The following is a 15,023-nucleotide window of genomic DNA, read 5'->3' on the forward strand; positions in this document are numbered from 1 at the left end:
TATTCATAACATATATAACTTCAATTCCCCAGCACTTATACAAAAATTTGTTTGGCATTTATATTTTCGTTACAATTGTTTCATATTTATATGGACTTCAAAGTGTTGCCAAAATGTAATACTGCATCTCGTTGATATTTCTCTCCAAAATCACCAACAAAATTATAACATATATTCGTTTTTTTTTAATAGGAAAAGATTATAACATATATTGGGAACACATGTACTATATTTTGCTGTGACAGAGGTTGGTATGTTATTTCAAATTTCAAATTTTCCCCAAAACTTTTGACCAATTTATATCAAAATTTATATACATCTTGCACCTGCATTTATGCACATCTTAATGTACTTGGAAGTGATGTACAGTTGTGAGGTTAGGTTGGTGGAATTGAAATAATCACTTAGAAATGTGGAATTGTGTGAAATAACAATTTTCATTATTCTTAAATGTTTGAAAATGAAAATATAGGACATGTCACAAAATCAAAATTCTTGACTAGACGATAGTATCCATACTTGCAACTTCACAAAACAGTTGGTTTTACTGAAATCATTAATTGTTGTGGTCTAATAATCAAGGTCGAACGTCGTGATAATCATGATATGTGTTTGAATATTTTTCTGAACGAAATAAATACATGTTCGGACATGTATGTACATAATTAAATTTTTGTTTTAGTAACAATAACTTAGATATAAAGATTTATGAGCCGCTCATATTTTTCAATTTTATAACAAAATTAAAAAAAAAAAAAGAAAGGGTTTTGCTGAATAGTAACTTCAACTTGGTCATTTGTCTTTCTTTGTAAAATAGTCATTCGCTTCTCTAATGTTTGGAGATGTTTTAATATGATTTCAAGTGAAAGTTATTGAAAAGTGTTTTGAGCTTTGCTTGGAAGTGATAATTATTTATGATATTAGGAATGTAATTAAATTCCTAAATAAAATTAAGATTTTATATAGTAAACGACTATAAAAATAAATTATTTATTTTAACTACGACTTTGTATACTTAGTACATTGTACTAATGAAATTTTAATTTGTAAGTTTAGTATTTTTTGTAAATAGTAAAGCAACGCAGGGAATAGTACAGTAGGGAATTCGGAGTGGATTGGCCGACCCGTAAAGCAGTGGGAGTGAGTACACACACACACACACTGTATACTGTACAGTAGCAACTGCAATTCATTCGCCCTAAATAATATTTTTATTTTTGTTTTCTCTCTCTCTCTCTCTCACACACACAATCTGATTTCACTGACATTTTTCTTCTCTACTCTCCATAGGGTTTCTATTATCTCTCTTTTCTCTCCTATCCCACCTAAAACAAAATCCAAATTAAACCCTATTTTTTTCTTCTATGCATGCCACTGAATTCTCCCTTTTCACGCAGATCGGTTAACATAATTCTCTGTCCTTCGTCCTCTGCTGCTGTGTTCTGAGCACAGCATCAGTGAATTCAAAGAACTTACGAAGGGACAGTAATGAAGCCCGAATTGGGTGTCGAAATCGAGTGTTCGGGTCAGTTGAAGGGGCCAGAACCAGAATCCGGATCCAGTGATCCGGTGCGACCCGATTCGACTGGTTCGGATTGGATGGATCACTGCTATGTCCCAAGGATTAGGCCGAGTGAGGCTAATGGTTTCGCTGTTTATACGAGGAATAAGAGGTTGAAGAGTCGAGGCGTGGGTAGAATTGGGCATTTGGATAAACTCCAAGGTGATGCTGGAGTTTTAGTTAAGGCAGCGGACGCTGTGAGTTCGAATGTTGAAGTTGTAGTTACTGGTAGTGATGCGGTGAATGTGCGCGGAGATGAGGGTAGTTTAGAGAATTCGGGGTTTAGGGTAGAGGAGAGTGAGGGCGAGATGATGGAAGTTGAAGTTAAGGAGGACCCAATGGCGTTGGTGGCAGTGAGAAGTGATGGGCTTCGCAGGTTTACGCGTTCCGTGCTTAAGTCAAAGGACGAGGACTCTGAAATGGAAAATGAGGAGTCTGGGGATTTAACTGAAACGGTGATTTTGGAGGCAGATGGAATAGGGAATGAAAAATTGACGGTGTTGGGTAATCCCAAGACAAGGAAGATGGAGATGAAGATGTCCAAGAAAATCCTTATCAAAGGGCGGCCAACAACAGTTAGAGAGCTTTTCGAGACTGGATTGCTGGAAGGATATCCGGTTTTCTACAATGGTGGCAAGAGGGTATTAAGCTTGGCAATCATTCTTTTATACTTATTTGTGATTTTGTGGTTGTCATTTTTATAATATGGTTATCTTTTTTGTTATTGGTTCTGATGTTATTAGATTATTATGTTCAAATTGTTGTTTTTATATCTATTATGTCTTACTCTTATAATGTTTATAATAATAAATTATTATTCATATCATCATCATTATCATTTTGTAATAATTTCATAATACTAATTATTATCGAAAATTACTTTTACATGTACATTGGACTAGAACATGGTTGCTGTATGCCAGTAAAAGAAAATGTGTAAATATAAGAATATCGTGTGCACATTCTGTGTCTATGACTAGGGACAGAGTGCTATAGGGAGAGGGTGTTGGGGAGGCTCTGTTAAACTATCTCCTTTGATCCCTGTTCCAAAGGAAAGAAAAATCCATTCATGGGTGCTCCCTTGGTCTAGGATTAACAGATGAAATTGAATAAAATATGTAAAAGTTATTTTTTTTCTCATCTTTGCCTCTTTTGACCAATAACATCAATGACTCTAATTGAGTAAACAGTCCGTTTCTATTTAGGATCTAACGGAGGAAAGATATATAGTTCAATTCAACCTTCTGTCACCCCCTCGCCCTATACCTCTTTTGTATTAACTTGGATAGAGTTGAGTATTAGTGATTATTCTCTTAATCCCAAGATAAACTTTGTCATGTTATTTCTGATTAAAAACTAGGTTTAGGTCCAGTGATGATTTTCTGCTGCTTCTTTTATCTTGTACAGCTATTTAATCACCGTCATATATGTGACAAGTCCCTTCAGGAGTCTTAACTGATTATAACATGCTTTTAGGGATTCCCACTACGTGGAACCATAAAAGATGCTGGAATCCTATGTTCTTGCAGTTTGTGCAAGGGAGCCCGGGTGCGTGCTTAATCTTGAACTTTTCTTGTTTAGTTGATTCATCAAAGTGGCTTTTTAGTCTTCGACATCATGCACTTGCATTTGACTCAAAGATTGGTGATATTTCTAATTTGTATAGGTAGTTCCACCTTGTCAATTTGAGATACATGCCTGCAAATCGTATAGACGTGCATCACAGTATATATGTTTAGAAAATGGGAAAAGCCTCCTGGATGTGGTCAAAGAATGTCGGAAATCGTCTGTAAAAACATTGGAAGAAACAATACAAAACTTCATAGGCCCTATGCCTGTGAAGGAATCTGTAATCTGCCGGAATTGTGAGGGTGAGCTTTATTTGTGAATTGTTATCTATAACTCCATGTTTGTTTGCGGCAATAGCATTTAAAGTACAGGTTGTTGTTGTTTGGCTTCTAGGGTCATTTCTTGCTACATCAGCTGCAAAGGTGGAACTACTTTGTGATTCTTGCATGATTACTCTGAATTCAGACTTTGATGCAGAATGTGTAAAGTCAAGGTATACTTCTGTTAACAGTAACTATTGCCATATGTTTTCGTGTCGCAATCCTCTTTTGGTTGGGTGGGACCTACTCATTGGGTCAACTTCTACACATGAACTGTTTACATGTTCAAACGACTTCGAACACAATTTATGTATGAGTGAAGTGCGTTGTTGGTTTACAATCTGGCTGAGTTTATTTTTTCCCTCTCCTTTTTATGTCTTTAGGATAAATGATGCTTTTGTATTGTAATTTAATTATCACCTGAAGAGATGTAGCCAGGTGTAGTGATGTCAGACGAGAAATTTGGAAGCTACTTAAGCCTTACTTAGTGTTTTGGCAGAATCAGGCGGCCTAAAAATGCAAACATTTTAATTGTACTTGTCATTCCACTAGCTTTGGGTTCTTGCAGGGTTCCTCTGTGCTTGCGTCATGTTTGCTTTGCTTTTGAGATGTCATCCATGGTCTAAGTTTAAACAATAGATATATCTCTTTTTAATACTAAACCTTCATCGGTAGCTTTCTGCTGTAAATATAAGGTAGTAATCAACTTAAGGTATGGATGTATGAATTTGTCCTCTAACTTTTAGAATATTTTTTCATTTGGCTCTTTCAGGCCTTTGGAACCGCTTTTAGGCTTACCAATGGCTGAAAATGGCGAAGTCCATAGCAGTCCCCAAAAAAGAGGTCGTCGAGGCAGAAAAAAAAGGAAGTCTGTATCTTATTTGCTTTTGGCTTGCTCCTAGATTGCTTTTGCCTGCAGCTGGCAGGAAGAGAAACAAAGTTAAGAATATGCCATTATCTTTCTCATTTTCAGGCATTCAGAGTTGACACCTCATATGAGATCTCCTGGGAAATCCTCACTGCGGGTTGCAACAAGGAAAAAGGGCCAATGGAAGCTGGCAAAAATGTGCGTCCTCATGCTTTTTTCCTTTTCATTTCTGTATGACGATTATGTTTCAAGTATTTTTCGGAAACCAAGTTGATTTATTTTACCCTTTGAGCCTTTCCTTTTTTCCTGATCTGTTTCTGTTTGGCATGCTAAGTCTGTCGCACCAAGCTTCTGCCGCAAATTCACCCGGAAGTAGGCATTCAAGGTCATCTTCCGATCCAACTTCAAATGGTAGTACTTCCTTGCATGGCTCACTGAAGAAGAAGAGTACTAGGAAGATCTTAAAGAAGTTGGTGCTTATACCTATTCTTATATATAAATTGATCTAAGAACTCCATTAAGAAAGTGCTGTTTCAATATCTGATGGTGATGTTTCAGGTTGTCAAATGCTGCGTCACACTCCAAGTCCTTAAAAAGTGGATCTCCATCTGGCTCTGAGCAATCAAAGAGTTCATTGAAGATAACTAAAAAGTTGTTACAATCTCTTCAGTTTTTATTCATGCATTCTTTATATTTATTCAATTTTATGAGAAAATCTTGGTGTTTCATGCTTCGAGCTGTCATTTTACTCAGAGATCAGAGGATGCACAAGCTGGTCTTTGAGAATGGTGCATTACCAGATGGCACTGAAGTTGCATATTATTCTAATGGCAAGGTGGTTCATATAAGATGTTATATGTATTACTTTTTCTTTTTGTTGTTTCTGTCATTCTAATCTTCTGATTCTCTGCTTGTAGAAACTACGTGATGGATATAAAATGGGCTCAGGAATAATATGCCACTGCTGTAGCAAGATGGTAACAGTGTTGATTTTGCAGCTGAAATAGCTGATTGTTATAGTTGATTTATTGATTTATCTTTGCTATTATGAGCAGGTTAGTCCATCTCAGTTTGAAGCTCATGCTGGTTGGGCCTCCCGCCGAAAACCGTCAGTGTTTCTGTCCGCTTGTCTTTGAATCATTAACATTTCTCAAGCACCTTTTTCCTTAGCATCTAGGTCCTGATGCCATCTCATTTTTCTGCAGCTACATGTATATCTACACATCTAATGGAGTGTCCCTCCATGAATTTGCCATCTCTCTGTTAAAAGGGCGCAAGTATTCTTCAAAAGACAATGATGACCTGTGCACCATTTGTGCTGATGGTGGGAAACTTGTGCTATGCGATGGCTGTCCAAGGGCCTTTCACAAAGGTGGATTATAGATTTACAATATGTTAAGCTAGATGTGTTATTTTTCTTCTCATTACTGGTAAAACTTCTTCTTTGGTTATATGAAAATTTCTTTTAGAAGTGTGTTGTTTCAATAATTCAGCAATGTGGTTGATGCTTTGGCTGCTCTGCTGTGTGTGATTGAAATCCCCAGCATTTGTATGTGCATAACATTTTGTAGGGCGTTAAACCTATCTGAATTAACAACTGACTCAGAAAAAGTGAAAGTGTAAGGAAAGGGCTTCTTATAACCCACTGCATGTCGTCATGCATTCATAAGAGGAAAATATCTCCATATTGAATTGATTGCATCTCAGTGGATGATTTTTTACTGAATAGAGGAGTCTCGGTGGCTGTTAGTCTTGGACTGTAGGAGATCATTTTGGAGATTAAAAATTTAAGAATTGAAACTTAGAGAAAAATATACACATAGTAAGAAACCACTCTGCCAAGGTAAATTTGGCGATTATAATTTAAGAAATGAAACTTATGAAAAGAATTGTGTGTGTATTAAAAGAAACTAACGTTACAAAGATAACTTTGGATAATTTGGGAAGAACTTTTCCTAAAAACTTAATATGGTTTTGTGGGTCAAAGTGATTGGCTGAACTGTTTATAGTGCCAGTCTTGGTAGATATGTCATACTTGGAAAAGGTCCTTAGTTTATGCTCGGTTTGATTCTGAAACATGCATTCTTTAATGATTCTTTAAGTTTGGGTGTTGAAATAATTTGGGTCTCAGCCTGCAACATCTGGCTTGTAGCTCTTTTGCAGATCCTCTACTTCGTGTATATATAGCAAAATAGTTATGTTTAACTTGTATCTTTTCTTACAATGCAGAGTGTGCATCTCTGTCGAGCATCCCTCGTGGAAAATGGTATTGTACCTATTGCCAAAACATCTTCCAGAGGGAAAAATTCGTTAAGCGGAATGCCAATGCTGTTGCTGCAGGCAGAGTTTCTGGTATTGATCCAATAGCACAAATAACAGATCGTTGTATTCGCATTGTCAAGAACCCAGAAGAAGCTGAAGTAATAGCATGTGTTATCTGCAGGTAACATACGTATATAACTAACCTCTTTGCTTCCTAGGTTTATGATATGGTGTTAGGTCGATGTAGATTTAAAAGCTAATGTGTCTATTTTAGTTTATGTTAATATAAGAATATTTTTTCTCTGTCTCCATGTTTTTTTCCCCCTTTGGACAGAGGCTACGATTTCAGTAAATCTGGTTTTGGGCCACGCACTGTTATATTATGTGATCAGGTATCTTCATGCCTTTTCTCTTAGCTCATATTGTGGAGTACAATGCACTCAGTACATTCCATATTTCCCAGTGTGAGAAGGAATATCATGTGGGCTGTTTGAAAAAATGCAAGTTGGCTGATTTAAAGGTGAGTACATGAAGTATAAGGATTTTGTTTCTTCCCCTCTTGCATTTTCTTTAACAGTCTTGCATCTGGGAAATCCTTATGCAGGAACTTCCAAAAGGAAAATGGTTTTGTTCCGCAGATTGCAAGTGGATATATTCTGCTCTGCAGAATTTGCTGAATGCTGGTGCAGAAAAGATTCCTGATTCTGCTTTGGACATTATAAAGAAGAAGCAAACAGAAAAGACTTCAGTTGCTGATACTGATTTTGATGTGAGGTGGAGGCTATTGAATGGGAAAATTATGTCTCGAGAAACCAGAGTGTTGCTGTCGCAGGCTGTAGCTATATTTCATGTAAGAGTTGTTCCCTAGTAATTTGATGTTCATCGTTCTATGTAATTTCACTCTGTTCACTAAATATGCCGATCAACCTTGGCAGTATGACCACAGTGCAGAATATTTTTCAGCATCCAATATTTGTCTGGATCAAGTTATTATTCATCACTTAAGTAACTAAGAAAGATGGATGTTTTTTATTCATGGTTGGATATACTCTAGTCTTGTACACGAGTTGCCTTCATTTATGATGATGATTTTTGCCTGTGAACTATCATTTTCCGGAAAACGGAGAAATATGATCTTCTCCAGCTGAAATTTTCTTTGTTACCAACTTTTGCTATATATTGGTATTATTGGTTCCGCAACAGTATTCATAATCTTTTTATGAATTTTTCTTGATACATCTTCGAAGTTTTGATTATTGTTGCTGTGTATCAATTTGTTCCAGGATTGTTTTGACCCAATTGTCGATTCAGAAACTGGACGTGACTTCATTCCATCCTTGGCTTATGGGTATGCTTGACTTCTTTTTTGCTTTCTAACATGACTTCTTTTCTCGTCTGTATTTTTCAATCATGTCTAGCCTTGTCTCATATACTATGTCTCCCCCACTCCCTCCCTTTTTTGTCTCTCTGTCTTGCTTTCTCTTGATCAGGAGAAATATAAGGGGTCAAGATTTCAGTGGAATGTATTGTGCTATTCTGACCGTGAAGTAAGAACCGTTCTACTTCTCACATTTTACCTTGGCTACTGATAATATATTCTTCTTGGTTAAGCATTTCTCAAATCTTGCAGCTCAATAGTTGTATCAGCTGGGATCCTACGGATTTTTGGACAAGAAATGGCTGAACTCCCACTGGCTGCTACACGCATCGGTAATCAAGGCAAGGTAAGTTATTTCACTCTTCAAGAATATTTCTATTCCTGAAGCTTTTTACTTTTGTAACGTACTGACTGGTGCCTAAGTAAATTAAGTCTTGCAATTTTTGCAAGATCAATTGTACTGTTCCCCTTACTTTTTTTGGTAAGTTAATTTGTATTAAAACCCACAAAAACAAACAAATACATCAAGTCATTACAATCCGTAGATGTGAGGACTTGTAATAAAATTGTAAGTATTTGACTACGTTACTCCTTAAATTCCTCGTGTGATTTCTCTTACATTTGGAAGAAGTCATTTCGTAAGTTTTCTCTGGAATTGTTTGCCTGCTCTTATGGTGATTCGTTTTGTTTAGTTTGTTTTCCCCCCTAACACCGTCTTTGTCATGGATTAACAATAGTATCAGAATTTGGAGTTGGAAAAGAAGGGAATAAGATTTGAATTCAACTTTCATGTTGGGAATTAGCTAGAACTTCAAGGTCCTGGAATTGATCTTTTACTCCCTTTGCCCTTAATAAATGGTGAATCACAAGCATAATATTGTGAAAGCCTTGTTAGGTATAAGTTCTCACCTTCACATCCTACTTTTTACACAGGACTTCAAATAACTTGGAAGGTTTTTTTTTAAATCCCATCAAACTCAATCCCATTTTAATTTCTCATTCCAAATGCCTAATACAATTTACGATCCGAATATCTCTAAGCATGCTTTAGAAGGATTCTTGTCTTCCACATTTTGTGATATCAATTGTGGATGATGAAGGATTTTGCTCGTACTTTGTTTTTGATTGTCTTGGTTGTTGTCCTAAAAGTTGACCTTAAAGGTTATTGAAACCACATTTATTTCCTTCATGTCTTCTATTCTTTTTTTCAACCCACGCATGCACCCATTCACACACCCACCCAATGGGTTCGAACCCAAGACCTCAACTTCAATTGTGAAATGTTTGGTCCTCAACCATTGGGTGTCCCCTTGGGAATACCTTGTCTTTATATAGAGAGGTTTTCCTTTAAATTCGTCCAAATTGACTACGTTTGGCTGGAGAGTAAGCTATCAACTGTCTTCTGTTCCGTCATCCCTATTTCACTTCTTATTTGCTTCTCTGAATTGCACAAAATACCATGCCCAGCACCCTTTGGGTTTCTTAGTCACTTGCATCTTCTTACCAAGCACTACCTCCTTCATCAGCAGAGCTCCTGCAATCAACTCCATTGGTGTTGTTTTGAAGCCACTTGCTTTCTTGCTGTTGCTGTTCCCATGTTAAGTTCATCTTCTTGAGTCTCAATGCCACATTATATGATATTGGGAAGCCCATTGAGATTACTACATAATTCCAAGATGAGAAAACTTTACCAGGTATAATCTGGTTGACCTCACAAGTAGTCAAGAATACTACATCAGTGCCAGAATCTGGAAAACTTTGCCATATATCTTGCATTTTAGGAAAAATTCTAAATGATGAAGATTTTGATGTTTTGGTGTTCGGTGGTACTATTCGATGGTGGACTAGAGGTTTGGGTTCATGGCAGGGAATCACAGAGGTAACTGAGTGTAACAGCTTTTATTTGTCCTCATGGCCTGTAGTTTTCGGGGTAAGTGGTGAAATTTTGCATTGTTTGGCCTCATGATATGGGCAGAGATGCTCAAGGATTGATGTTGCTTTTATGTAATCCCACATTGAAATGGTGGTGAAGTTCCTAGGGTTTGATATTAGAACTACTTCATTTAATTAGATGTAAATACGGCAATAGCATGCATCGGCTTTATTAGTAAGCTGATCCAATTAGGGATGGAGTGTTCTCTTTGCGCACTGCAAATTCTGCTGCTGTTTTCTTTTTGTTTTGAATCATGGAAGCATATTTTTCTGATGCAGTTGAGATGGCTTTGCAGGGATACTTCCAGGTGCTATACTCCTGCATCGAGAAACTGCTTGCATTTTTGAATGTGAAAAGCTTTGTTCTCCCTGCCACGGATGAGGCGAAGTCAATATGGACAGAGAAGTTTGGATTTAAAAGGATACCACAAGAGCAGGTATGCAAAGCTCTGACTGCTGTACACCCTTTTCCATCCTGTTAAATAAAAGAGAAGCTGCAACATTTTCAGGACCTATCATTCTTAATTGGTCCTATGTATTTGCAGCTCCTTAATTACAGAAAAACCTGTTGGCAAATGATTACTTTCAAGGGGACATCTATGTTAGAAAAAGCAGTTCCAAAATGTCGAATTATTAACAATGAAGAAGGAGATGGTGATGTTCCGTTGCAGTGATATCAGAAAGCAAAGCCATTTAAGCCGTTTCCTTAGCGGCTTGGCTTTATGGGTTGGTGTAAATTGGTTTTTATTTATATTTCTTATGATTAACATATTTTGACAAGTTTCCAGACTGAGTGAGTAGGAGAGAAGGAATAGGGAGAGATTTGGCTGGTTGAGATGGTGGTTGAATTGTAAAAAGTTGTCATCAGTAGTTTATTGTTGAAGATGGGAGGGCATAGTCTCATTTTTACTTTTCCCCTATGATATTTGCTGCGTGTAAATAACTCTTGGCTGGTCGGAAACGCGGCCCTCCCTAGTAACTAGTAATGCTTCCCAACAGCAAAGCACCTTTTATTATCTCAGGTACAATCCATTGTACTCTTGTATCTTGCTTAAGACAACATGGATGTCAAATTTACGTATGCTTCCCTCCAATGTTATTTACCCTTTTAGTTTTTCCTTGTTTTTTCCTATTCTTTCAGTTTTATTTTAATCCCTGTTTCTTAAAAATAACACAAGAGACCTTGATTTATGTATCATAGTTTGTATTATTTTTCTTTCATTTTTCAGATGTGCCATACAGATACGGGTAGTTTTACCTAGTCTCTTTACTAGCAATTGTTCTCTTGCTATCTTTAGGCTCCCAATTTTAGAGTGAAAAGCAGTAAGAATCAAAATATGCGGGACGTGACCCAGTTACTAACAGGATTCTAGTATATTTGTTAAAAAAGAATTGTTTGATTTCAATTTACCTTACTAGTGTGCCTAATTGCCTGTTACGGCATATTCTGGTTTGGCACAAGCAATATGCATTGAGTCGTTTAAGGTGGTTGTTAATTTAGGCAAAAGCATGTGAGATGAAGTCTGGAAGTGGAAGTCCACGATCATCCGCATTACTCACTCAGCTCAGAGACAAAATTATACCGTGATTATTGAGTATGAGACATTACATGTGTAAATGTCAAGGCGCACTTCACCCACGTGACGTGCAACCTCTGGGCCCCTGCCTTTTGAATCCCTTTCCCATGTGATTTCAAAGACATGTATGTCCTATAATTTATTTATTTTTCTAAAATAATATTTGGTCTAACAATTACATTGGAGCACATGTTTAAGTAAACTCCACTTTCATTAACAATCCTATTTCCACAAGAGGAACAGAAAAACAAAGGAACCTGCTTGTCTTTTACTATTAAGTTTTTCCCACGCCAAATAGAAATATGGCTTCAGGCTGCACAAAATATCAAAATAGGATATTGGTGGACTTAAGTCAATTTCTAACCACCACTGGTTTTGTTTCTATTCTTCCCCTCTTCGCTTCCTAATCAACCTAAAGTATGGATTTTCTTTCTTTCTTTTTCTTTATGAAGAACGATCTAAATAACAGTTGATGACTATACTTTTGATTGCTCGAGTAACTTCACTCATTTGAGTTAGGCCATATAATTTTCCAAATTAAATTGTTAAATAAGATATGTCTATTTGCTCTAGTCTCTGTCTCAATCACTTAATTAATTTGATTGTCGATTTTGTCAGGACGATTTTTGTGACTCTGACCCTTATCTAATTACTAACACCATCCCAACAAAGTTCAAACTAGATGACCTTGATGAAGATGATCTGAATTAATATCCGTAGATATCCAGACTGACATAATTTTATTTGGATTTTAAATTTGCAATTGTCTCTAGTTCAATCAGATCAAGTTATTCTCATAAAAATACTTCAATAAATTTATCTGAACAGGAGTAGTCATTTTTCTTTTTTGGTGTGTGTGAATAAGCCAAGAAAGAGATTGCCAAAATGCTGCCAACAAGAGCATAAGAAGGATATGTTTAAAACTGAAACAAAACGTGAACGGCGGGGCCGGTGCTGGTGCTGGTGCTGGTGCTGGCAAATCATGGATTGCGGCGTGATTCAACAAAACTCAGCCCCAGCTTATACGCCGATCAATTGACTCAATCAACTCAATCTAGATTCTAGACTGCGTCAAGCCCGCAGTTGCTTCCACCATTCCATTTGTTCTTACTCACCAATATTCTGGACCCAGTCAAGCTTACTTTATAAGACTCATCTGCAATTTCCCGGAATGCAAGCCCTTCTTTAGTCTTTCCTTATCTTTCCCATTTCAACAATCTTCTTCGACATCAAGCTCATGGCATCCAGTTTACAACTTCACTTCGTGCTCGTTCCATTGCTGGCCCAAGGCCATATGATCCCAATGATAGACATGGCCAAGTTATTGGCTCAGCATGGCGTTATTACAAGCTTAGTTACCACCCCGAACAATACTTCCCGGTTCACGAAATCTATCCATCGGGCCCGAGCAGCGGGATTGCAGATCCGCCTGATAGAAATCCCATTTCCCTGCCAAGAAGTTGGGCTGCCGCCAGGCTGCGAAAATCTTGACAGTGTCCCTTCCAGGGACCTTATTAGAAGATTCTATACTGCCCTTGATATGCTCCAGGAGCCCCTGGAGCAATACTTACAGGAGCATGGTCCCCCGCCTAGCTGCATAATTTCTGATAAATGTCTCTCCTGGACATCTAAGATGGCGAGGAAATTTAAAGTCCCAAGATTGGTTTTTCACGGGATGGGCTGTTTTTCGCTGCTGAGTTCGCACAATGTGAAGCTTTACAGGCCTCATCTTTCTGTCAAATCTGATTCAGAGCCGTTTCTCATCCCTGGGTTGCCTGTCAGCGTCCAAATAACGAAAGCTCAGCTTCCGGGATCGTTTGTGGCTTTGCCGGACCTGGATGATATTCGGGACCAAATGCAAGAGGCTGAAACAAATGCCTATGGGGTTGTGGTAAATACGTTTACTGAACTGGAGGCTGGCTGCGTGGAAGAATACAGAAGCGCCATTGACAAGAAGGTTTTCTGCATAGGGCCGGTTTCTCTATGTAACAGGGAAGTATTGGACAAATTTGAGAGAGGGAATCGAGCTTCCATTGACGAACGAAAGTGCTTAGAGTGGCTTGATTCAAAGAAACCCAAGTCTGTTCTTTATGCCTGCCTTGGCAGCCAGTGCCGGCTAGTTCCTGAACAATTAATAGAACTTGGGCTTGGCCTGGAAGCATCAAAACAACCATTTATTTGGGTCATAAAGACGGGAAATAGGTTTGAAGAGATGGAGAAATGGTTGGTGGAGGAAAGATTTGAGGAGAGAATCCACGGAAGGGGCCTCTTGATCAAGGGCTGGGCACCACAAGTACTGATATTGTCCCATCCAGCAATTAGTGGTTTCTTAACACATTGCGGCTGGAATTCCACGATAGAAGGGGTTTGCTCCGGGGTGCCTATGATAACTTGGCCCATGTTCGCTGAACAGTTCTTGAACGAGAAATTGATTGTGGAGATACTAAGGATTGGGGTGCGAGTTGGGGTGGAACTCCCCGTCAGATGGGGAGAAGAAGAGAAAGTTGGAGTGCTTGTGATGAAAGAACAAGTTGGAAATGCTATAGGAATGCTGATGGGTGGAGGTGAAGAAGGTGAAAAGAGAAGAATTAGGGCTCAAGATCTTAGGTCAGTAGCAATGAGTAAGATGGAGAACAGTGGATCTGCTCATCGTAACATATCCGTTCTGATTCAGGACATTATGGAACAAGCATTAATTCTTGGATAGAGATAAACTGTACAACTCAAGAGTGTCTTTTTCTCGACCAGGTGCTTTCAGCTATCTATATATGTACTTCGCTATCAAATTAGAATAGCCTTAATATGGAAATACTTGGTCTTTATCTGATGTATGTAATTATTTTCCACATTTCTCCTTTTCTGAAATCGTGGGCTGTAGCAGCCCATAGCATGCACTTTAGGTGATGACAAGTTAAAAGACTGATAAATTGCGGATATATTCTTACCTAATTAAATCAAGTTTTATCCAATCAAATTACATACAGAGCACATATGATATATTTGTAATATGATTGGTCATTTTTTTTTCTATGCATCAATAACACTATAAATATATTGTACTCGATATATAATTGATTTAAATTTGATCAAACCAAAATTAAATCAAAATCTTCCGCTCTTTGCCATGCAATAATGCATTACTGGATATTAGTATTGTACACAAAAATCAATAGGGTGGACTTGGTTTTAAATTATTTCAGATTATATTGGACTTAACATGTCGCTGGCTCAAGAAAGCAGTATTTTGCAAAAGTCGGTCATGGTCACTAAATAAAATTTATTTGAGGTGGATTTGATTATTTTAATATTTTATGCTAAATATGAAAATCACAGGAGTAGAAGATAAACATCTGTGAACTGAGGGCGCCAGAACAATAAAAGTCAAAAATGATACAAGAGCGAAAAAGTCTGCCACTGAAAGTGCATATAGAAACGAATAACCCCAAACAAATCTTAAGATTTTTTGTTACTCCATTGAGCTGGACCCATTCATAAATTTAAGACGATTAGCCCATATCCTATTTTAGGGTTATGGCAGGAAAAGAAGATAAAAGAG

The 15,023-nt window shown here is 37.6% G+C and overlaps 2 protein-coding genes across 2 annotated transcripts; both read left to right on the forward strand.

Moving 5' to 3' along the window:
• The first annotated feature begins 1,212 nt into the window (after positions 1-1,212).
• On the forward strand, positions 1,213-10,971 carry LOC105174236 (uncharacterized). The gene is made up of 21 exons (XM_011096265.3): positions 1,213-2,202; positions 3,038-3,109; positions 3,228-3,432; positions 3,524-3,623; positions 4,223-4,318; positions 4,424-4,516; positions 4,653-4,787; positions 4,877-4,969; positions 5,072-5,153; positions 5,236-5,295; positions 5,374-5,426; positions 5,524-5,690; positions 6,548-6,761; positions 6,915-6,972; positions 7,044-7,100; positions 7,185-7,430; positions 7,864-7,928; positions 8,071-8,127; positions 8,211-8,304; positions 10,187-10,327; positions 10,436-10,971. The coding sequence occupies exons 1-21, from the start codon at positions 1,489-1,491 to the stop codon at positions 10,562-10,564; spliced, it is 2,931 nt and encodes a 976-aa protein (XP_011094567.2). The 5' UTR covers positions 1,213-1,488; the 3' UTR covers positions 10,565-10,971.
• A 1,358-nt stretch (positions 10,972-12,329) lies between these two features.
• On the forward strand, positions 12,330-14,361 carry LOC105174237 (UDP-glycosyltransferase 73D1). Its single transcript, XM_011096266.3, has one exon. It carries the CDS (start codon positions 12,705-12,707, stop codon positions 14,172-14,174), a length of 1,470 nt encoding a protein of 489 aa, XP_011094568.1. The 5' UTR covers positions 12,330-12,704; the 3' UTR covers positions 14,175-14,361.
• Positions 14,362-15,023: the final 662 nt, after the last annotated feature.

Source organism: Sesamum indicum, linkage group LG11 (genome assembly GCF_026168435.1).
Source record: "Sesamum indicum cultivar Baizhima isolate 11 linkage group LG11, ASM2616843v1, whole genome shotgun sequence".
NCBI classification, from domain to species: Eukaryota; Viridiplantae; Streptophyta; class Magnoliopsida; order Lamiales; family Pedaliaceae; genus Sesamum; species Sesamum indicum.